General features: G+C 37.8%; 1 protein-coding gene across 1 annotated transcript; it reads right to left on the reverse strand.

Moving 5' to 3' along the window:
* Positions 1–3,755: 3,755 nt before the first annotated feature.
* On the reverse strand, positions 3,756–17,786 carry LOC117326461 (sulfotransferase family cytosolic 1B member 1-like). The gene is made up of 6 exons (XM_033883209.1): positions 17,558–17,786; positions 12,836–13,018; positions 12,146–12,457; positions 6,582–6,691; positions 4,655–4,841; positions 3,756–4,212 (listed from the first exon to the last, which is right to left on the reverse strand). Exons 1-6 carry the CDS (start codon positions 17,784–17,786, stop codon positions 4,097–4,099), a joined length of 1,137 nt encoding a protein of 378 aa, XP_033739100.1. The 3' UTR covers positions 3,756–4,096.
* Between the last annotated feature and the right edge of the window lie 6,783 nt (positions 17,787–24,569).

Here is a 24,569-nt window from a genome sequence, read left to right on the forward strand (position 1 = left end):
GCGGGAGATAACTCGTACAACCTTGTACGAGTTATCTCCCCTTGTCCAACTAACGTTATATCTCAGATGCCAGATTAATTCAAAATGGCGTACCGCGTTAATGGCAAGTGTTACCGAAACACTAAAAACACTAGATTTGATCTAGATCAAAACACGGGATTTCCAAATAGAAAATGATCGCAGACATGTTCTCGTTCTGACGAACGCTTTTGTACGTTTTACCTACGATTTCTCTTCGTTTTCTCTTCGCTTCCCTTCGTTAACCGATCAATCGACTTTCAATCCAGTCTATGACCTTGAACTTCGAAGGTCAAGGTAAAAGATTTGCGTGCCTTTTGTAGCCAGTCATTCATACTATAGATGTGCCAATTATCAAGTCTGAGGGTGTCAGACTATCGGAAGAAAAACATTTCAAGTGTAATTGTAGGATAATATTTAATTTTGGCAGTGAAATGTTTTCCTTAGTATTTTCTCTGAGATATGTATATTTGATGTTTTGACCTTGAAACGTTGCAAACGTCTTCAAACGATCGTTTTCTTTGATATCCGATGAAAATAAACCGTTTTAAAGAGAATTTGAAATTTTCGATTTTTGATCATTAGACCTCTTTGACCTTGAACGAAGGTCAAGGTCAATGAAAAGTAATCAAGTTTGTAGGCATCCGTTGATGCTATTACTGTGCCAAATATCAAATCTGTATGTGTAAAGATATAGGAACAGAGGGTAATTAAGTGCATTTTTGGGACAAATTTGAATTTTGGCGGGAAATTGAATTTTTCAAAGTGCCATTTCTACGCCATTTTTGATCGCACGACACTAAAACTTGCACAGTTCGTCTTCATTAATCATGCACTTTGTAATGCAATTAAAAAATTACCTCATTTTGAATTTTGATTTTTTGACCTTGATTTGACTTCGCGCTTAGACCTTGACCTTGACATATTTTCTGATAACATATTGAAGAGAAAAGTGAGCCCCGCCAATTTACTACGAGATGCATTGATTGTTCAAGGGAAGAAACTAACAGACAAAGAACCTGATTCAAAAGAATTTTTGTTTTATTTTATTTTTTTGGCTTATTTGACAGTGAAAAATAACTTCTTTTGTATCCACTGTTACGTTCTATAGTTGTGCTAAATATCAAGTCTGTATGTGTTTAAATGAAGGAGCTGAAACAAATTTAGACATTTTGGCTCGATTTTTGAATTTTGGCGGGGAAAACTTTGAAATTTTCAAACTGCCATATCTTCGTCATTTGTCATTCGATCACTAGTTTTTTTTCACATCCAACTCAGTGGTTCATGTTCTTTTATATGGTATGGTACACTTAACTCGATTAGAGAATTTTATTTTTGACCTTACTTTCAACCCATAGCGAGGTCATGACCTTGACACTTTTTCTGATAACATGGCATAAAAAAAAGTTAGCCCCGACAACGATCTGCATAACACACTGAGCGTGCACGAAATAGAACGATCGTGCATGAAGTTATGGCCGTTCAAAAAAAAATCTGTGTTTTGACCTGTGACCTTGACCTTTGAACTTATGATCACAAAAATGTCAGACAAATCACCAGCTCGGTGGTTGGGTATTACGTAATGTAATACGAACGCTTTATTTATTTGCGTTTTTGCTGGAAAGTGTTCACAGCAAGTGTTAAGAATAATAAGAATAATAAGAAGAAAAAACATAACAAAAACAACAGGGATTTCCATCCGAAATGGAAATCCCTAATAATAAAAAGAAAAAACATAACAAAAACAATAGTGATTTCCATCCGAAATGGAAATCCCTAATTATCAACGGCACAGCACATTAGTTCATTCATAATCAGGCGACCCAATTATAGGTAAGAAGCTAGTGACAAAACGGCAATGCGTCAACACAATAAGTACGCTCTTTCTGACACTGGCTAGTTAAGTTGAAAGGCCAAAACAATTATTTCAACCATTCAATTCTGTATTTATATAATAGTTAGGTATAAGGTTAGATGGAACACCGGTATAACCGAAAGTACATAGTACACTAGTCAAGGTTTTCAATATCAGACTGAAGTAAGTGTATAATTATAATTTTATACCGTCGTTTTCTATTTTAGTGAATTGTATTAATATTGCAAAGCTACAATTGCAGTGATTTCTTCATTTCTATTTACAGAGGATCTGTTGCATGGTATATACAATTCACTAAAATAGAATACCAGCGGTATACAAATCAAACTGATTCACTTATACTTAATTCTGATATTGAAAAGCTTGACTCATCCACTGTAAATAACTGATGTTCCTCTTCCTTTTTCAGATTTCCTTATTTTTAGCGTGGTAATATACCTGTTAAATGTTTACAAATACAGCAGTATATTCCATTTCTACAGACAAATTAGTTATGCTTGCATGGTGACTATAACTTTACAAAGCCGTTAAATGGACTCATACGTACATGTCCTTTACGCCTTTGCTTCTTGGCGAACAGAACACAACTGCAAACAGCGAACTTCTCAAACAATTAATCATGAACCAGGTGTTCTCATATTAGACCAAACAAAAGTCTGTAGCATTTTAATATTCCTTTGAGATTATTATATGTGCATGTTAAGACATGACTTTATGCACATATGTGTTTTTAATGATTTATTTGTAAAGTATATATTGTTACATATTTTCTTTTCAAAGGTTTTATTTGTACATAAGTCATCCTGAGACCCGAGACAACGCCCGATCATACACCGCAGAAAACACCACAACGTTCAAAATCGAAACATCTACATGACGGCCACTGCTACCTGTAGTAGTTATCTCCCCAACAACACCAGATTCCCCTCCCTAGGATTAATAATAAATTCGCTTTGAAAATGATGGAGATCTAGCGAGAACAGGTTTTAATTCCATGAGCAGCTTTCACACAGTTCTTCAGGTGGTTATATCATAATAAATCCACAAACAAAATATACGTTCATCTGCAATATTTGATACTATACTATCTATCCGTAATTGTTTAATTAACTGGGTTTTTTTAACGAAAATTCAAACTGTCACATTTGTGATTAGTCTCCACTCAAGTTTTCTTGCTGCGAATTCTGATGACGTCTTTAATCTATTGTCTACAAGACAACCTTGTCAAACAAAGCGCTAACCGTAAGTCAAACAGTGTCTGTTTTAGTTTAATTTTACAATTGATCAATATTTAGATGATTCCATTCAATGCCATGCCCCGGTGTCGCATTAAAAAAAATAATCCGTACACGTGATGGTATTTCCATTGAAAAAGTGATAACTAAAGTAGAATGGGACATTGCCAAATTGCATATTGGACGACCATGCCATTTAAGTCATGGCCTTGTATTGTCGATTTGCGTGTCTGGAAAACTATCTAACATGCTTCAGGTGAAGGTCCGAGATGTGTGATTCGGCACCCCTACCCTTGTTGGTTTGCGTTTCACGAGAAGCTGATGAATGAACCGGTCTGTGTTGATTTCGGATTTGAATTATTGTTTTATATCAATGATCAAATCTTAAACTAAACTGACATTGATTACATAGCCGACATATATCATGTCAGACAATCATGTAATAAAATTGTAAGGTCTGAAATCACCTTATTTTTCTTAAGGAATAAATTAGGTTATGCTGACGTCACATAATTGCTTCAGCATCAGAAATTTACCATTCGAGACGAGACATATAAGGAAACAAATAATTTTGCTTTCGTTTTTATTGATATATTTATATCAATTGAAAATTGTTAAAAGCAGATTATTCCTGTCAACATATATGCAGAGTACCTAAGTAGTAGTCCTACATATATGTGCTACACAATGTACAAAAGTATCACGTCATTATATGCAATGTAACATAGTTTACTTGAGAGTAATATAAAAATGTTTATTAGGCTGGAATCACAATCGTTCTTATAATCGTCCTGTGACCGTATATAAATAGTTAAAATTAATTTTTCTTATTATTATACCTGATGAAATCACCATAGTAAGGCCTATCAACTGATTAATACATGTATATACCACAATTATATAGACTTGGAACAATCATAAACACTAAAGGAATTAGTTTGACATTACGTCAAATTCGTATCTATATTCACTCGTAGTCGAATTCAAGGTTGACTCCCATGTCACACATCTTTTCCTTGTATACGGCATCAAACGCTTTACTTTGGGCCACAGTGAACTCATTCTTCCAATTACCAACAATTCCTTAAATGAAATGAAAGTAAAAGATTTAAACAAAGAATGCATATTACAAAATACTGGGGTCGTGTATAGTCCATAACTTTCTAAAAAGATCATTGCAATGAATAAACCGTAGACCTATAAATTAGGAATATATACAATATGACCTGCTTCAAAATGACCAAATATTACACGGAAAGGTTGTTAATGAATCATAAAGAATATCTAAACGTATATCTGGATTTATTTTTAAACCTTTAATCTTAACTAAGTTTAACTGATTACCACACCACTACACATAAAGTAAAATAATTTTGATACACATGAAATTATCAATAATGGCACTGTGAGTATGTGTGTTATACATTATGTAGACTTACCTAGATACTAACACTTACGTATACTTAAGTATCGTTTATATAAGATATAGGAAACCAAACTAAAATAATTTAATGAGATCATTAACCTTTGTTGTAAATTGGCAACCTTCCTTTATCGGCAAGATGTCCCCATAATTCATTTTCGCCTGCCTTTGTCTCATGTTCCTTCTTGAGGTTTTCAAAAGATACAGTACGTTCCACATTCCTTAGAAAAGTTTTGTCGTGATTGACCTCCAAAAAGTTTGCTATTTTCAACAGATTCGGATACAGGTTCTGAAACAATGTCAAACTTAGAGCCTTTCACGTCAGTGAAATTGATATACGTTCAGCGTTTTAATTTTTAAAGAAACCCAAACCTCGCTTCAACGGATTTCAGATGACAGCCATTTGGTACCTCAATAATAACAAAACATGATCCCTTTATCGCACCACACTCTCTTATACCTTATCTTATCCTTTCATATTTTAAAAATTATATCACTTTTGATATTAAGGGATTTATAATCTTGTTTTGATATATATCTCGTTTTGTATTTAGTCGAAAAAATTTAGACAATAAAACGATTATAACCAAAGACATAGGTTACATATAACGAATGGTTATTGGATATGGTTAGATATGAAACCGGGGATGGGGTTTCTCTCTGTCCAGTATTGTGTAGGTACTACGTTCTAGCGACTTCGTTCCTGAAGGAATTTTGATCAAACTTCACGCAAATACAAAAATCATCCAATCTCAGCCAAGGTTGAGGGGATTCAGGGTTGTTGGATCAAGTATGGTTACCGTTCCTATTCATAGAAAATAATTACTTAAAAGTTACAAAAGACACGAGAATTGTGTGTGTCCATAGAAACTGTTAGAAAATGACTAACGAAAATTAAATTGATACCATTCATCAAACAACCACGAGTCGTGTGACCTGTTTCTATCAGAATAATATGAGTCGGGAGCGGCGGGATTATGGCAATGTTTGAATACGCGTGTTTGCTGACATATGCATATTAGGCGTAATGATACTATCAAACGTTAACAGTCACTTTTTTTATCCGCTAGCTTCTTAATAAAAAAATAGTTATTTTTAAACTTAATTAATTAGCCAGGAACAAACCTGTGAAAAGCCTATGGTAGTTAAACGTCTTTCAACTTTAAAGTCTGCAGCTCTTTATTCCAAAAGCTAAACAATCACGAACTACATGCACGTGTGTATATGGTGCGATGTCATGTGCTTCTGGCCGCTAAAACATCGACTTATTGCTGTCACCGTCGGAGTTCAAGACCTCTGGTGCGGGACGTTTCTGTGAGACGAACGTATTAGTAATATGTATTGTAAAGGTGGCTCCGTATATACGACTTTCAATTAGTAATGTAATTACAATATATGCGACAAATGTTGTTTAGAGCTGTATATCTTGCAAATTCGCGCCACAGACAACTTTTGTGATACCTCTGATGCATAAAGAGCCATGCCATCAATATCAAAATCATCAAGAAATTTCTTCTCGGACAAGTCGTTCTCATGATTATAGTTTGCAACGGATGGAATGAGACAATAACAGCTTCTTACACCTAACAGATATAGTTCCTTAGCAGTCTGTCAGAACCTAGACACAGAAACGATTTCTGATGATGTAAACAAAGGACCGTGTGATCCAAAGCACGCGAGAAAAAAACTAGTTCGCGTCAGTAAGTTCAAATTCTCAACCAATTAAACGGCCTTAAGGTCATATACTACTTTAGATATATTGATATATTTAGCCAACAGTCAGCACATTTACACAATGTTTCGAGACTGAAAAAATACAACATATTAGCATATTCAAAAAAAAGTCGAATCATTTGTATACAGCTAGTTAGTTCTTTAAGGACCAACAGTGAGAAAATCCAGAAGAAAAATCAAATGGGCCTGAAAAATGTCAAAATTATGGAAAGGTGCATTCCTTGTACATGTACAGTTGAACCCTTTCCATTTTTTGGTAGAACTTTTATGTTGTGATTCAAATATGATAATTTACCTTTTTCAGACATTCATATCTTAGAACCAATATCTTCAAATCAGGATTCTCACAAACGGCAGAGTTCCATTCCCTTGTATGTGTAAACCAGGATCCACCAGAAGATATTGCTGGAAATGGGACAACAAACACTATTCTCATTGATGAACACAATGCTTTAAACACTCATGAATTACATTCCCAGCTTTTCATTTTCTTTACAGTGCATATCTAATATATTTATCGAAAAAAAAGTTTATATAAACCGTACAGTTTGTCACCATCACATGTGTTGTATTTGTTCATTTGTCTGTTATGTTTGGTATTTAGTAAGCACGTGTTTGTCCACGTGTTTTTGTTATGATGCCTGACGTCACGGTAGGTATTGTAAATAGACAGTACAGGTAAACCGGAAATGCACGGACCAGGTAAGACAACAGATAGACATACCTGGTTGTTGATCCCGATGTAACTACCCATTCAGGCACAGACACAGACTGTGGTGAGTATTCTTATATTTCTTCTGTAAATAAGTTTTTGACTGTTTTTGAGTCTAAAAAGCCCTGTAATATCTGTAAATTCAGTGTGGTTCACTCCAGCGTAACGACCTGATTACATGTTACAGATATCTAGGTATAGTATTTTGTATATGTATTTACTGTAAACAACAATAATATAGTGGAACTATTGCTATCAGTTTTGTTAAAATGCATATATATACTGTATGCAACTTTCGTACTAGTTATACGTACATTCTCCTCGTCTGATTTTGTAATGTATTGAAGACCTTTAGAGCTATACACCTTTATCGTGTACATGTCGGGGCAGAGTCTTATTGTATGGAAGCCTTGTAATGTCATAATTCGAAATGCTCAGATTATGTAAGATTCATCATGTATTGATGTATTGTTGGACCCACACGATATTATTGTATCATGTTTATCTTTGGAAGCATCTAGTTGCCGTAAATGTTATAATTTGTAGTTTGTCCAGTTTATAAGTAAATATTGTAAAAGTGGTATGTTAGTTGTATGCGAGATTTATTATTAGTGTTTGTGTTGTTTAAGGCTTCACACGGGGAGCCGTCTGGACCAACCAAGACCTACCAAAGACGTGATAATAGGACAGCTGGAAGTGACAGCATCAGGACCGATCAAAGACTGCGTGCTGAGTCTTGCCAGATAAAGGTCAGCTGCATAATACTAACAGTCACTCACCAGGAGGTTAGGGTCATGAGACACCGTGAGAGTTATCCATTCTCCATACGTATGGCTTATATGGTAACATCGGTATGTTACTATGTGATAAGTTGACGTTGATGTATACCGTTATATTCATAGTCTGAGCTTGGTGCTGACAAATCAGAATTGTTGCAGTTGTCTGAGGAAGAGACACAACAATTAATGGACACTGTCCATTGTGTGGTGAAGCCATAGTGACTTTTAATAAATTGAGTGATAGTGGGTGTGACAGTGTGTGAGTTTATATACTTATTATTAATATTTGATTGTTGCTTGTGTGTTGTTTATGTTGTATATAAATTTATATTTTGTAATCGCGTAGTTGTGTTCTCATTTTCGGGTTAACATTTATCCAACGCTCGTCCTACGTTACAAAATTGGTGGCAGCGGTGGGATAGCTGACGATTTGTTACCAAGAGATTGAGTTCACAATACATGATATTGTAAAACTTGTATTGACATTGTGCATGACAGATTATTCCCGGGTTATATGCCTTTCTTGTCTTTATCTTATCCTCTCCCTTTGTGTACGTTGGAGACGCCAAATCACCAATACATCTGGTAAGTACACAGAAACACTGGACAGGAGGAATAATGTGTTTGCATCTCCGAGGAAGGTTTGTATAACTGTTGGTCTTAGAAACTAGGAGTGACTTTGTATGGTAAGTACTTTTTGCTGTGTTCTCGTTATATGTATACATTTCTTAGTGAGTTTATCCAACTAAGATTAGTGATGGCGACGTTGCAGGAACTTATTGACCAAGCGAAGCAACTTGGATACGAAGGTCAGGATTTGCGCGACTTTGTAAAAGAGGAACAAGCACGAGCGTGAGATGAACGAGAGCAAGCAAGATTCATACAGAAAGCTAAACGTGAAGCACATCATGCTATAAAGTTGGCCGAATCTGGAAGCTGAGCGTGAAGCTAGAGCTGATGAAAGGACAGACAGGGAACACAAGCGGAAATTAGAGCTGTATCAGGCAGGTGTAATCCCAGCCGGACAGGATTCGTCGTCGCGGGATACACATAGAGAGGGCCAAAATTACCAGCATTTGACGAAACGAAGGATGATATGGATTCGAACTTACAGCGATTTGAAAGGTACGCCATAGCGCAGAAATGGGATAGAGGAACCTGGGGCGCTAGCTTGAGTGCATTGTTGAATGGGAAGGCTTTGGATGTCTTTTTCAGGTTTCCAGTAGAAAGAGCTTTGGAATGGATGAACTCAAGAAGGCGTTGCTGGAACGATTTGAAAAGACTGAAGAAGGTTTCGGGAAAAGCTTCAGGAATTCAAGACCAGAGGGAGGAGAGACGTTCAGCCAATTCTCTGTTCGTTTAGATAGTTACCGGGAACGTTGGGTTGAGATGACAAGGACGGAGAAAACTTACGAGTGGTGTAAAGATCTGATTTTAAGGGACCAGTTTCTTCACTGTCATGGAAATGATCTGACTCTGTTCTTGAAGGAGAATTTTAGCATCAATCGATGAGATGTCTAGGCTTGCTGACCACTTTGTGGAAGCACGTGGTACAAAGGCTAACCTGATGACGGGGAAAGGAGTTAAGCGAATTAGTAATAGGGGTTGAGCACCAGTTACCTCGAGTGCGAAGACAACCCAAGAGAAGAAATCAACAACTTCAACAAGCAAGCGATGTTATTACTGTAAACTGTGTTGCTGCCATGTCGGACGCCAACCCGTCTAAAACACAAGATGGTGATGAGGTAACTAAACCCAGAAAAGACGAAGCAAGAAAGCGAAGTTGGAAATGAGAACCAGGAAAGGTCAGAAGACGGTGCTGCCCCGAAGTTAAGTCAATCATGCTCCAGATTCAACAAGTATGCCGGTACTTAAGGGTTGTATTGGGAACAAGATGGTGACTGGTCTTAGAGATTAGGGTTAGTGCGGAGTTGTCATAAGGAAGAGCTTAGTAGACCCTGGGGAGCTGACCGATCGACTACAAGTGTGTACTCTTGCTGATGGATCTCAACTTCAGGTGCCAGTTGCAGAACTGTATGTTGATACACCGTTCTTCACGGGAACGACGGACGCGTGGGCTTTAGAGACACCACTGTATGATTTGATCATTGGAAATGTAGATGGTGCCCTCCCTCCTGACAAATCGGTTAGGAACTGGCGGAGACCTGAAGTAAACACTGTCGAGACGAGAGCGCAGCTAAAGAAAAATGCAGCTAGCTATAGACCTCTACATGTTTCCGAGGCAATACGAGATGCTGGGACTGCTGAAGAGATCAAGGATGCACAGGAAAAAGATGAAATTAGCGGAAGAGGGAGACAGCTATGAGAGAGATGATGGAGGAAGCTCGAAAATCTATTATCATCGAGGCCTTTTGTACAGGAAGTTCGAGAGTCCACGGTTGATGAACGGAACGGAGACTAGACAGCTCATTGTTCCAGAAAGATATCGCCGCATCGTCATTAGGCTAGCACATGAGTCTATTATGTCTGGTCATTTGGCTGCGAAGCGGACATCATCTCGTGATCTTTCTGGCCAGTGGTTCAGGCTGACGTCGGCCGCTTTTGCAGATCGTGTGATGTTTGTCAGCGTACCTATCCTAAGGGAAGAGTACCCAAGGCACCTCTGGGAACAATGCCGATAATCGATACACCGTTCAAGAGAGTAGTAGTCGACCTTGTTGGACCTCTTGATCGCGCTACTGATAGAGGGAACCGCTATATACTTACTGTAGTGGTCTATGCCACCAGATACCCGGAGGCTGTTGCCCTGCGCGGAATAGAGACGGAACGCGTTGCCGAGGCACTGGTGGATATATTAAGTAGAGTTGGAATTCCCTCCGAGATCACCGAGCCCAATTTACTTCTGGCTTGATGAATAAAGTAAGCAGACTGCTGTCTATCCGTCAATTAACCACCACCCCTTATCATCCTATGTGTAACGGGCTTGTTGAGCAGTTCAACGGCACATTAAAGCTGATTCTGCGACGAATGAGAACAGAGAGGCCAAAGGATTGGGATCGATTCCTCAACCCATTGCTATTCGCTTACAGGGAGGTACCCCAGGGGAGTTTGGTATTTTCACCGTTCGAGATGCTTTACGGACGTGCTGTGCGAGGACCCATGATGATCCTGAGGGAATCGTGGACAAGGGACCTTCCAGATGAAGAGGTGAAATCCACTTACCAATATGTCATGGACTTGAGGGAGAAGATAGAGAAGACTAGTCAGGTTGCTACAGAGCACCTGGAGAAGTCTAGGACCAAGCAAAAGAAGTATTTCAACAAGAAGTCGAGAGCCAGAGACACCAAACGAGGAGGTAAAGTGTTTGTGTTACTGCCAACCAAAGCTAACAAACTTGATGCAATGGCGTGGACCATATGATGTTGTCGAAAGTGGGACTTCTGGACTTCAAAGTGCTGAGAGATGGAAAAGTCAACGTTCTTCATGTAAACCTACTGAAAAAATATGTAGAACGGAAGGAGACCGACAAGCAGAAGCGACTCAAGGTGGGCGGACTGCTGTCTTGTGTAATGACTGCAGTTGTAGACGCAGATTCTATCGCCGTTCCGCTTACTGAACTGACGAAAAAGGGAAGGCCTAAGCGAGTTTTGTGGGAGGCAAGCCAGGAGATTGCATACACAACGTTGAAGAAGATGTTAACGGAGAAACCAGTTCTAAAGCTCCCAGACCTAGATGAACCATTCATTCTGAGAACTGATGCTTCAGATACAGGACTTGGAGCGGCCATCAAGGGCGTCAACAACGTTGGAGCTGACTACCTCAGCAGAATTTAAGACAAATTAAGACAATAATTTCGACTATATTATTGTTTACAGTTAATACATATACAAAATACTATACCTAAATATTGGTAACTTGTAATCAGGTCGTTACGCTAGAGTGAACCACACTGAATTTGGCTTGACAGATATTACAGGGCTTTTTAGACTCAAAAACAGTCAAAAACTTATTTACAGAAGAAAGATAAGAACACTCACTACAGTCTGTGTATTTAATGTGCTTTAATGGGTAGTTACATCGGGAAATATCTCCTGGAATGCTGGTAGCATATAATTATACTACCTAATAACGGGTTATTTTACTGCTGTAATTTCCATAACTGGTGGAACTAAATCGTGTAATGATATATATATAATTCCGTGATGACAGCATATGTAAGGCTAAATCATACCAAATAACGATTTATTCAAGTTACATATTCATTATGGCAAATTATACAACGATAAATAAAATTATATAATGAAAATGATAATTCACACATCATCATTTGTACCATATGTTACATTGCAAATGGAAAATTTACTAATCATTACTGAAAATTTCAAATTAAGTTTAAGATAACATTACCTTCTTCCGTTAGGAAAGCTTTGAGAAACCCGTTGAAGTTTCCAATGTAGCTCGTGCTTTGAAGTTGACTCATATATTTGTAAAATGAGCACACGACATCCTTTGGATTGCGAATGACGTAAATAAGTTTCAGTTGTCCTTCCTTGGCCGCTTTAGGGATGAAGGGATACGTAAGATGTGTATGGAACAACCTTGGGGACTTTACATTATCGAGTCTCCCAACATCTTCAAATTCAAGCATCATCGGATTAGATGTGTATTGCAGTGTTTTCGTCTGTATCATTCTGGTCATGTTGAACACCCAGTGTGTACCTGAAAGACATTTGTACCACTTGAAAGGACAATTTAGTTTATTATCATTTTCGCGCTTCTTCTTCTTAAAGTATAGTTCGACATTCCTTTGAAGAAATAATGTCATGATATCTTTAAGCCCTGCTGTGCTCTTCAGAATTAGAACAAAGTAACAAGAAAATCATTGATCGTTTAGTTTTATGTTTAAGCTTTTCATTCACGACCACTATAACAAGGCGAGCTGAAAAGCAAACACCTGCTGATCTTAGTTCTTAACTATGAAATAAAGTAATCGGCTACCTATTGAAAAATCACAGATTCAATTGAAGACTTGTCCGACTGGTCTCACATGAATGGCACAATGAAGCATTTTCATCCAGGGGTATTAAACACACTTACCTGACTTAGGAAAAGTACAGAGTAAAACATCATCAGGCTTACACGGTAAAGACGCCACTTTCTCCAATTGATCACCCACATTACCAGGAATCTCTTTATTGAAGGGTCGACCATGGTAACGCTTGAATGTAATGATATTTCCCTGGTCATCAGTCTTCTTCACAAGTTCCATGTCAGCTGATGCTGTCGATGGAAACTCAGCAATTACGAAACATTTTATATTATCCAATCACTGCTTTAAATCAATTTGTTGAATATTTGACGTTTCCATATCCATATAAAGTATACATAATTACTATGAAATTTTATACAACCCGTACCGTGGTAGTTTTTGTGTGTTATTGCATTGTAAATTCTAGCATGGTAGGAATGTAGTAAAGTTGCACAAGCTAGAAGGCACAGATAGCCTTACCTGTATTGTTACAACTGTGAATACTTCAGTGTTTGTCGAAATCAATTCGCATTTAAATGACTGTGATTCAAGTATCCTACTGTTACAAACACTCTGTGTAACAAGATCACGATTAGAACGAGGACTCTTGTTCAAAGCGAGGCTTCCTGTTCTGACTTTGTATATAAAGCCGAATAAATTCCCCTTCACGGGTCATCACTGCTTTTCACGTGACACAGAGAAAACATATTTACTTTTTAATAATCCAATTGTTGTGGTATCTGTAGTCGATGCACAGCACTGTTTTAAAATGTTGTGTTTACATTTGTATCAAAGAAGACAACTGATGCTAATTATTCTTATAAAAGTACACATTTTCATTAGTTTTTAAATATTAGTTGTATTCATCAGTTCATAAAACGTAATATTTTGTCTTGACTAATAATAATTGTCTGTATATAAATTTCTATGATCGGAGGGTGCTGCAAATTCCACAATAAGATAGTTTAACGTGTTGACGAATTTCGTTGAGTTATGTGACACCTAAGTTGCATAAGATATTTGTTCTCTCCATAACTGTGCGTGTTACCTGTACGGAAAACTCCTCTCGTAGTGTAGCATTGCGCAATCAACCGTGGGTATCCGACGATCTGACAGGCGCGTAGCCAGACCTAAATGGAAGTGGAAGCCCGGTCGGACGTTCGGTCCGACGAAAGGACGTAGACATTCCTACCGAGTGCCGAAGGCGCGATCAGGAAGTGGGGAAGGGGAGCACGAGTTATCTATATATTTTTATTGTATTTCTTGATGAATAGAGGTGACATTTTAGCAATTCTGAGGGATATAATTGGGAATTCAAAGACACACGCACAAAACATACAATCATTAGAAGTCATGATTAATGTTCTATGCTATATTGTAACTTATGTAATGATAAAATAATATCGTGTAAACTTCCTACAAACGGGCATATAAATGTATACGGAAACTACAGTAAGTCATGTATTTAACAGACGATGGTTTAACAGTGCACTCAATAACTACTGTATCATCACAATCCTGAATTGCTATGATACTAATGTCAATCGTCGTTGGTTTGCTTTAAGAAATACAGTTTTATACCGATACGCATCACAAGGAACTTATAGTTTGTTACAATATACGTGTATTAGGAGTATGTATAGGGAGAGTGGGGGCTAGAAAAAAAATCGGTAAAAGACGGTGTAGGCTGTAGCAAATTATCAGATCTCTGTGATACGCATGTAACAATGCCAGATAAGACATTCGTTATGCGTCCATAGTTGATCTCGGGTATGTCTTTTGTCGATGTTTGATGCTGAAGGAACGTTCCACAGTATAATAGAATCCTAAGACAACTGGAGACGTTCGGATACAGTTTAGGTTCCTTCATTACACTTATTAGTAGGATACTGGACTGCCCTGTTACATCTAGTTATACAATCTCGATGACTAGGTCTATATTGAAAGTAAACGTAGGGTTTTAGGGAAAACCAAACATAGGAATTTCATTATTTTCATATGATATTATTAAAAGAATTCATTCTTGAAAATAATTTAATGGGAAAAAAAGTTATTTTGAAAAAAATGATGTGAAAGCCCGGGCGTACTGGCGTACCCTTGGCTACTCGCCTGGTCTGATATCATTGTAACCCTGGTAAATACTAGCCGCAATATACCGCTCGGCTATAGAGATCTTCTCTTTAGCTCGATCGGTTGAGCGTAAGACTAGTAAGCCAGAGATCCCGGGTTCGATCCCTAGCGGAGGCAGTGATTTAAATTTAATTAATCATGCGCTCTGTTACATCATATAATGGATTGCATTAAGATGCATCTAAACAGCAAATCAAGTAAAACTGATATTTTACAAGCCTATGAATCCTCTTATGATGCAATTGAACAGAAGTCAACCTTTAGTATATGTAACCATTGGGAACGTAATAACAAATCCTCAACGCCAGGGTAATAGTTCAAGGTGTTTATTTAAGCAGTTCAAGTTTAATTTGTCTCAAGAGCAACTCAATTCATCATCCGATGAAATCGACCAAAACAACATTCAATCCCTCTATTTCAATTAACACGCATTTTCCCTGATAAAGTGAAGAGGTACAAGTCTTCAATTATTAGAACTTGTGTAAGCCTAATGGATTTTGCTAAAAGAAATAGTCCGTCACTAGATGATGACAAAATTGTATTATTAAGACAAAAAATGCGATAACGCAAACATTAACCATAAAATAATATCAAAAAAGCATGATGTAATTAAAATATTAAGTTTCTTATTGAATTAAAAATTGATCATAAAAACACTCCGCCAGCTTCGCGAAGAATAAAGACTAGTCTGTGTTCTCCGGTTGTCTCCCGCTGCGATACGAACTGAACAGCCATCTTTACGATTCGAAAAATGTTACGCAGTTGGTTGTGACTTTGATGCAAGCTCTACAACTAATTAAAAGGTGATAGTTCATTTATTGAATGTTCACTAATAGTTGTTTTTGATAGATTGAACTTCCTTGTGTACACGTATTTAAGTGGTGCGTTATTTCGACGGCCTGTCACACAGGGACTTGACAGGAATGATTCCCAGTCCACTGTCCTTTCGGACGATCTACAGGATCAGGATAGAATCTGACCGTGATGATTACGAATTCATTTTGATTGGAAATGGGCAAATTCAAAGTATTATGAGCTAATTTTGAATGTATACAAAATCTGAAATAATTTTGGAGCGGGAATAAAGCTTTTTACCTGTGTTTTTGTTGAAAATTTCATTTATATTTTAAGAATCTTAATGTAGGCCTCCGTGGGGCCTATTAACAGTTATGTTGATCTAACGGAACATTCCCATTTACTTCCTTCAAAGCCCTGATAATCTCCCAGTTATGTTATTTTGACTCAGACCTATTCCTACAAATTAATCCTACATTTGTATATTGATATTTGCCTGATGTATGGTCTGCAGATCGGACAGAAGAGGGTGGGCGGCTCGTGCACTTTATTTTGTTATACGCGTAGAATGATGTTAGTCTAGTCAAATTGATGCACAAAAGAAACAGATTAAATTTCGTAGTTTCATTGAGACCAACTTGAGTAGAAATTGAAATATTAAGCGTTTAATTTTAGCCAGGTTCCAGGGATTACCGGTCAACTGCCCAGCTCCTTGCCATAGCTAAAAGTGAGAGTGCAAGGGATTAAGGTGTGTGAGGGCATGTGGCTGCGCGTGCGCCTTCGAGGATTCCCAGGAGTGTGATGCTCATACATTCCATTCTCTCAATAAGGTGACATTGAGATCCATATATGGACAGGCTCGGCTCGGATTATGTATTGAGGAACAACTATACAAATATGTACACATTCTAAATACTTTAGAACTAATGAAATGTATGAAATGACTCAAGGCATTTTCAATTCTAGATAAATTCCAAGTTACTAGTATTCAAATGTAAGGGAAAAGTAGTTTTAACCAACATTGTTCCAGCACATGAGATGATACCTAAGTGAGAACTATGCAATTATAATATATTAAGACTGAATATAGTGAAACCATTTGAAGCAAAACCTAGCTTTCAAAATATTAGGTTCATTAAACTGGTAAACATAACTATGTATTATGATTTTTACAAATGATATATTTTGAACACCATCCAGGGCATGGATTAATTCTGGACGTACTGGATGTACCAATTACCCTATGTATTGCATGTTATGATGTAATTTTGACTATTGGGACAATATATATACATCACTCCAAGCTGCATTTTTACTTTGGATACATCCCATTGTAATATTTGAGCTTGTGGAGAGGTTGGGGATACCCCTACCAGTCTCCTTAGACCAAACTAATTAAATTTAAACCATATATGAATATTTAAAACACAGTAGGGATAATTATGCATATTTCGTACAGACTTGTACTGTTACTGTTTCACGAATACCTCGTTGTCATTGCCACTTACAGCCTGTATGGGAAATATGCAGCCTCCATAGCAATTCTGCTGGGGGTTTACGGGCACGATTTCAGGTTTCAGGTTTCAAAACAAGATGTGTTTTTCTCCTGAATATCAGTTTCAGTGTTATAACTATGGAAAAGCTCAGATAAATCCACGATACTAGGTAAATTAATGAATTCCGATTCATTTATAACTCTGATTCTGTGTCTGAGGATGATGATGTTGATCCTGGTTTTCCCTGAGTAGGGGAGGCTGACTTTTTACTGTTTCCTCTGCAGTTTTGAAGTTTATAGGGATCTCTCACAGGCATTGTGATAAATAAGAGGAGCATATTTCTGTGCAGGGTCCTGCGAGGTCCCTTACCAGTTTCTAGCTTTACCTCGTACACAGGAATATCACTATCCCGTACATTAGAAACCAAATAGGGTTCCCGATCCCAACGATCTGCCTGTCTGTGTTTCCCCGTGAGGCCGACCTTCCTTTTGAGGACTCTGTCAAACCTAGACTTATGTATAGACCAATCATACGGGTGTTTATTCTGAGCAGCTTGCTTGAACTCCTCAGTCTGGGCTGCTTTATAAGCATACTCCATCCTTTTTCGCAGTTTGCTAACATAGGGGGAAATGGTCCCCTGCTGCCTGCTGACCAGGCATCTACCGATAATCAAGGGTGCCAACTGAACATGAGTTAGTGAGGGGAAAAGCCGGTGGCTCCACTCTTAGTGGCGTTATATGACTGAACCAGTGGTGCTTTTTCAGACTCCCAGTCTGTTTTTCCTCATCTCTAGGGTACCTTACATACCTAGGAGAGTTCTGTTGAACCGTTCATCAGAGCCGTTACTCACTGGGTGGTAAGGAGTAGTTCTGTTCTTATTAGCCCTGCTAGCTTGCAGAGTTCTGTAATAACTTTAGACTCAAAGTTCTGAACCTGATCACTATGCATTATTTCGGGAAAGCTGGTAAATGCCATGAAATGCTCATACAGCGCCTTAGCTGTAGTGTGTTGCTTTATGATTTCGACAAGGTACAGCCTGGACATACCTCGTAAAGTGGTCAGTAATGACTAACACATCCTCATAGCCACCTCTGGAGTTATCCACCACGAGGAAGTCATTACAGACTTACTCCATGGGCCTGGACGTCTCTATATGAATCAACTCAGCAAAAGTTCTTAACGAAGAACACAGCGCTCGCAACCCTCGACTGAACTGTCTACATTCTTCCCTAGACCTGACCAATAGAAACGCGGATGTGCCAACCAGAGTGCTCTTTCCCTACCCTGATGACCTACATCATCATGTACACCATATACGGCGAGGGAATGGTATTTCTCTGGCACATTCACTGGCCGCATGAGGCACAGCTTCACCCGCTATACAATCAATTAATGCGGCTATAGATTGGCACACAGCCTTGATGACATCCAGACTCATTTGAGACATGCGTGAGAGACCATCCGCATCAGCGTTGTTTTTCCCAGGTCTATAATGCAAGTTAAAATTGTAATTAGCCAATGCAGCTACCCTACGCTGACTGGTTGCATCCAGCTAAGCCTTACCAAACACATACGTCTAAGGGTTATTGCCGGTGACAACCTGAAACGTGTTACCATAGAGGTAATCGTCGAACTTGTCTGTGATTGCCCTATTTCAGAGCCCAAAACTCTAACTTATGGACTGGATAATTCCGTTCAATGGATCTCAAGCCGCGACTTGCGCTTGCAATAGTTTCTCTTCACCATCTTTCGTTTGATAGAGCTCAGCATCCAAACCGAGAGCACAAACATCTATATGGATAAGGTCGTGTTTCACTTGTCTATTAAAAACTGTATCTAACCTGGTAAGGTGTTCGTCGAAGTTTCTGGAAATTAAAATGTCGTCTTAGAAGATTAGACATTCCTTGAGGTCGACAAGTTTCAATGAGGTGAATGTAAAGGCTCGCTCTGATTGGTCAAAAACAAAAAAGCTTACATTTTCACTGCAAAACCTGATAATCGCAGTAAAAATATCAGATGAGCAGTGAAAATATAAGTTTTATTAGCTTGATAAATGTCTATATTTCACTGGCAAAAATATGATAAAGAAATTTATGGATCTTCGGTCCTGTCACAGACAACAAAAAGAATGTATAGATTGAAAATGGCCACCATACATGGCATATGGTGACATTTAATAAAAATTCTAAATATATCACAATTTAACAATACAAAATTAACATAGCATAACGCAATCATTAAAAAACGTCTAAATAAACATCTCAAAATTACAATGGTTGTAAATTACAACAAAAGCTGGTGTGGGGGTCGCCAAACTCCGCCACAAAACCAGCCTGTGAAACACTGCTGGTTTCCCCACAATGTTATCAAACAAATAGAACTTATGTTTCAACTTCAGTGATGAGCAGTGAAAATATTTCAATATTTTAAAGACTTTCAAGTGAAAATATAAGCTTTTCGTTTTTGACCAATCACAGCGAACCTTTGTATTCGCCTTATTAAAAATTGCCGTTTTTTTCAAATCGAAGCAAAAATAGATAAATGGGTTATTTTGCTGTATTTCTGTAATATTCGGCTAGCTTTTCACAAAATACTCACTTGATGTCACCTTTTCACGCACAGATTCTCCGATAACAGCAGAACACGCTTAAATTGTGTTGATCAGTCCTTTCACAATGGCGCCGACAAGTTGACGTGGAGTAACGTCACAAAGAGATGACATCATGAATTATGTTACTGATTGCCGCAATTATGACACTTTTATATTTTCGAGGTTTTTAATTTGTTAAAGAATATAAATGTTTTCCCGTTGAATATAGCATAGATGTATATTTCACTCGTATGACAGATTATTTCGATATTTTTCACTCGTGCTTTCAACGATATTCTTTCATACTAATGAAATATATATATCTATATTCAACGGGAAGCCATTCATATCATCTGTATATCCCCTACGTTTACACTGTGTACTAAACAAACCTCAGTCCATATTTTTTCCTCGTAGCGCCTATCGATAATACACCCATAGTGGTTATCCGTTATACTTGAGAGGGTCTTTTCACTTTCACGGAAATGTCAAGGGTCTTTATTCCAACTTGCACATACATGAAGTTAGGTTTGATATGTTAACTTCACCACCCTTACATAGCAAGACTTGGAGCTGTTGGTGAATAGGATAAATTCAGATCGGGACACCGACACGGCGGGAAGGACATCCTTAGAAGAAACATTGTGATATAGGTTTCGACTTCAACGTACTGATTTACTATTTACCGGTTAGTAACGCCAGCTACGTCTCCGAGTTTATCTAATTGTGATGATGATGTTTAGACCATGTTTGTAGCTGTGGTGTAATAGAGACCCGTAGCCCAATATCAAATTATCTAAATCGTTGAAGCCATTACCCATATATGTAAGGCTGCTGTCACACTAGAAACGTAATGCTCATCCAAATGTTAGTCGGTATAGGGACCAACCAACCAATTGTTTTCCCATAGACTTTAGGGTTAACGTTTTGGAGTATTTCATTCAAATTCTTGAATTCAATATGACAATTACGGTTTATAACAAAAGTTTAGGGTCTGATATAACACCTAATCAAAAAAAAATAAAAAAGTTGGGTCCTTCAGCTCAAATTTTCTCCGGGTAGCCATTTTGAAAATGGGTGAATTTCTCAGTAAAAATTCTCAAAATCTTAAATGTTTACCTGTTAATTATTATTACCTGAACTTCTGGGGGGAAAATTCTATCGGAAATTTACATCAACATTTCTTATTGATAGTTACCTATCAGGCTACATATCTATTTTCTCGCTTCATAACATACTGGCCAATCAGTGGCTGCCAGACATTTTATCCTTGGCTCAACTTTCTATACACAGGGGCTGTTTCAAAACTATATTTTTCAATTTGTTGGTTGTTCCCTAATAACCCAAAAACCAAAATTTAAGAAATTATCTTTCCATCGATGTCTTCAATTGAACAGAATTGGTATTATTGTTGTGAAAGATAACCAAATATACAATGTTATATACTTAATATCTATATTGCCGACAATGGCAGGTGTAGTCTAAGATCACGCGAGTGAGGTAAGTAAATACGTCGGTGTACAAGCTTGACCAGGTGTAGAACACCCTGATTGTAGTCACGCACTGCCGAACATCAGCTCCGGGACGAGGTGAAATAAACACCTTTGCTTAGAGAAGTCAGCTCGTCACGTACATTCACAACATTATCACAGCTATATTTTTGTAGCAATAAATTAATGTTATACTATAGATTACATATACACGTATATGTATGTAGATTTCAGTCAGCGCTAGCTTTTTGAATAGCAGTACAATTTTATGGTGTTTATGATTTAAAGATACAGGTGTATATATGTTATATAAGTGACGAATTACATAATTATATGTCGGAATCATATTGCACAATATGAAGTTTTTGGAGATCTTAGCGAGAACAGGTTTTAATTTCTTGCGCAACTTTCAGACAGTTCTTGAGGTGGTTATATCATCCACAAACAAAATATACGTTCAACTGCAATATTTGATACTGTACTATTTATCCATAATTGTTTTACTAACTAGGTTTTTTTACGAAAACTCAAACTGTCATATTTGTCATTAGTCTCCACTCAGGTTCTTACTGCGAATTCTGATGACGTCCTTTCATCTATTGTCTACATGACAACTTTGTCACAAAAGACGCTAACCGTTAGTCAGACGATAGTGACTGTTTTAGGTTAATTTTACTACTGATCAATACTTAGATGATTTCATCCAATGTCATGCCCTAATGTCGTATTTAAAAAAAAGATCCGTGCACGTGATGACATTTCCGGTGAAAAAGTAATAACTTCCTCCATCTCGTCAAAGCAAGAAGTAGATTGCAATGTTTAGTTTATGTTTGATAAGTTTCAGTGGCGTTCTGCCGTCATCGTGTCGCTGACGAAATCATTGGTACGGCTATCATCGTGTTTCCGAGAGTATGCCATAATTAGATTGATTCTCTTCTTGACAAATCGATTTATTTAAGTAAGACCCCTTGTGAAATTAAGAATTGATTGAAGACGGAATTTCGACAAACAATAATCCAAGTAGTTCTAGTTATATGATCTTACAGAGATTCTAGGAACCTACATCTGAACGTAGATACTATAATTAGCTCTGGTTATATTACTTGTTGAAGAACTTCGGATTCAATGGAAAATAAAGAATTAAATATTAAAATGTTAATCTAGCATAGGTGATAGGTTATGAACATTTCATCAATTAACAAGGATGGTACTGAAAGTACTGTTATAGCTCAGGTGACATCATGAGTTTACCTGTAACGGTGGATACGTTATACCGGAAGTGATGTTTCACTTGTGATATCGACACATGATGAATAATATGAATTTAAGTATTAAATTCAAGTTTATACAAACAACTTTAACTTGTAAATTTCCTTTCTGTATAATTTTATTATGTGTGTTGATTGTTTTATAACGATTCATTTGGTAGTGTAAATGTTTATAAGGGGCATGGGGTTTGATACCAGAGGGAACAAGGGTATAGAATTACTGGTAAGATAAGAATTAGACAGACAGATAACATATGGTAGGTTATAAGGATGAGGTCAGATTACTAATTAGGTACAGAGGTCACGTGACTAATTGACCAATGGTCATTGAGATTAGGGACGCTAAGAAGCAGTATAGAAAAAATTTGGAGGGTTTGACAGGAATTCTATTGAGGTGGTTTTTATCAGCATTCACTCATGTTTTCATTCGCTTGGACTTGATTTTACTACTACTACAGTGTACCAATCAACTGCAATATCTAGCTATCCTATTTTACGGATTTATATCTGACTGTGTTTACGTACGTGAGTGATATAAGCTTCCTAACTTTGACCTTTGTCCCGAGGGATTACGTGTTGTTTGATTCAGTGGCTGATATCAAGACTAGTCATTTTTACGATGGCTATAGCAGGTCAGTGATTATATTATTAGGCATGGATCATAACATACAACAAACCATGTGGTGAGGTGTCAAGATTGATTAAGCGGCTGCTAGATATAAACTTTCAGGAACACGTAATTTACGTTTCACTATCATGGGACCAAAACGGAAACAAACCCGAGCAGAGCCTTACAATCTGAATCTACCAGAAAATTGGACTACAAAGAAGTTACGTGAAGAACTAAGTAAACTAGGTGTCATTTCTTCAGCTTCTATGAAGAAATCTCAACTCATCACATTATATAAGACCAGTGTTAGGGATGTGCCCATTGACGAAGCTGACAGGGCTTCCCCCAGATCTGTTACAGCTGGGCGGATATTACGTCACGATTCCCAGGATACACCGGTGTCAGACAATCAAGATGGCGGTTTATCATCAGCTCTAACTCAACTGTCGGAAACGATGCTTGCAATGAGGGCCGATATGAAGCTAATGCAGAACCGTATCACCCAATTGAGTGGACAAGCTCCTGCTGCAGCGGCAGGGAGTAGCCAGCAAACACCGCGTGATGCAGGTGGCAGTATTTTCACTAGTAGTGAACACTTACAACCGAACTTGGACCATTCTATATTGCCTTCAGTGACTGCCAATTCATCTGGAGTCGGGGCGATCGAAAGTTATAATTCAGAGGAACTCCCACACGTAGAGACCATCTCACCTACCATACGCAGACAAATTCTGGAAGGTAAGGACATAAACCTCACTACTCTCTTGATACCTTATTACCAAGGCCCGAATGTCAATGGGGGTACTGATAAGCCCGATCCACGTCTCAATAAAACTTTGACAATTGGGGAATTCATTCAGGCGTTTGGAACATACAAAAACATTATTTCTGAAGCCTTTCCTCATAGACGAGCGGAACTTTTGTACGAGAGTGATATAGTGGATATGTCATCAAGGTATGGAGGAAATGGCTTCTATGAATATCACCGCCAGTTTAGTGCTAAGGCAGCAGCACATCTAGCATTCCACAACAAACGGGTGAACTGGAGCATCAGGAATAACATCTTGTTTTGTAACATATTTGCCAATTCTTAACCAATATCATGCAACGTTTGTCACAGTGTAAGTCACACAGCTGGTTTTTGCCCTATGAGTGTTTTCAACCATCAACAGTTACAGAAAAACGGTTCCAACATCTAACTCTAGTACAGATAGTTACGGTAGGACCAAACAGTTCATTGCTAACAGAGAAATTTGTAATAATTTCAATGATCTTGGATGTAACAGACCTCGTTGCCATTACCTACACGTATGTACGGTCTGTCACAGAGAACATTCTAAACACAGATGTAACCAGGATTCAAAAAACGACAAAGCATCTCGATCAAACCAGCGCCACGAAAACCACTAAAGACACCAGTTAG

Source organism: Pecten maximus, chromosome 4 (genome assembly GCF_902652985.1).
Source record: "Pecten maximus chromosome 4, xPecMax1.1, whole genome shotgun sequence".
Lineage (NCBI taxonomy): Eukaryota > Metazoa > Mollusca > Bivalvia > Pectinida > Pectinidae > Pecten > Pecten maximus.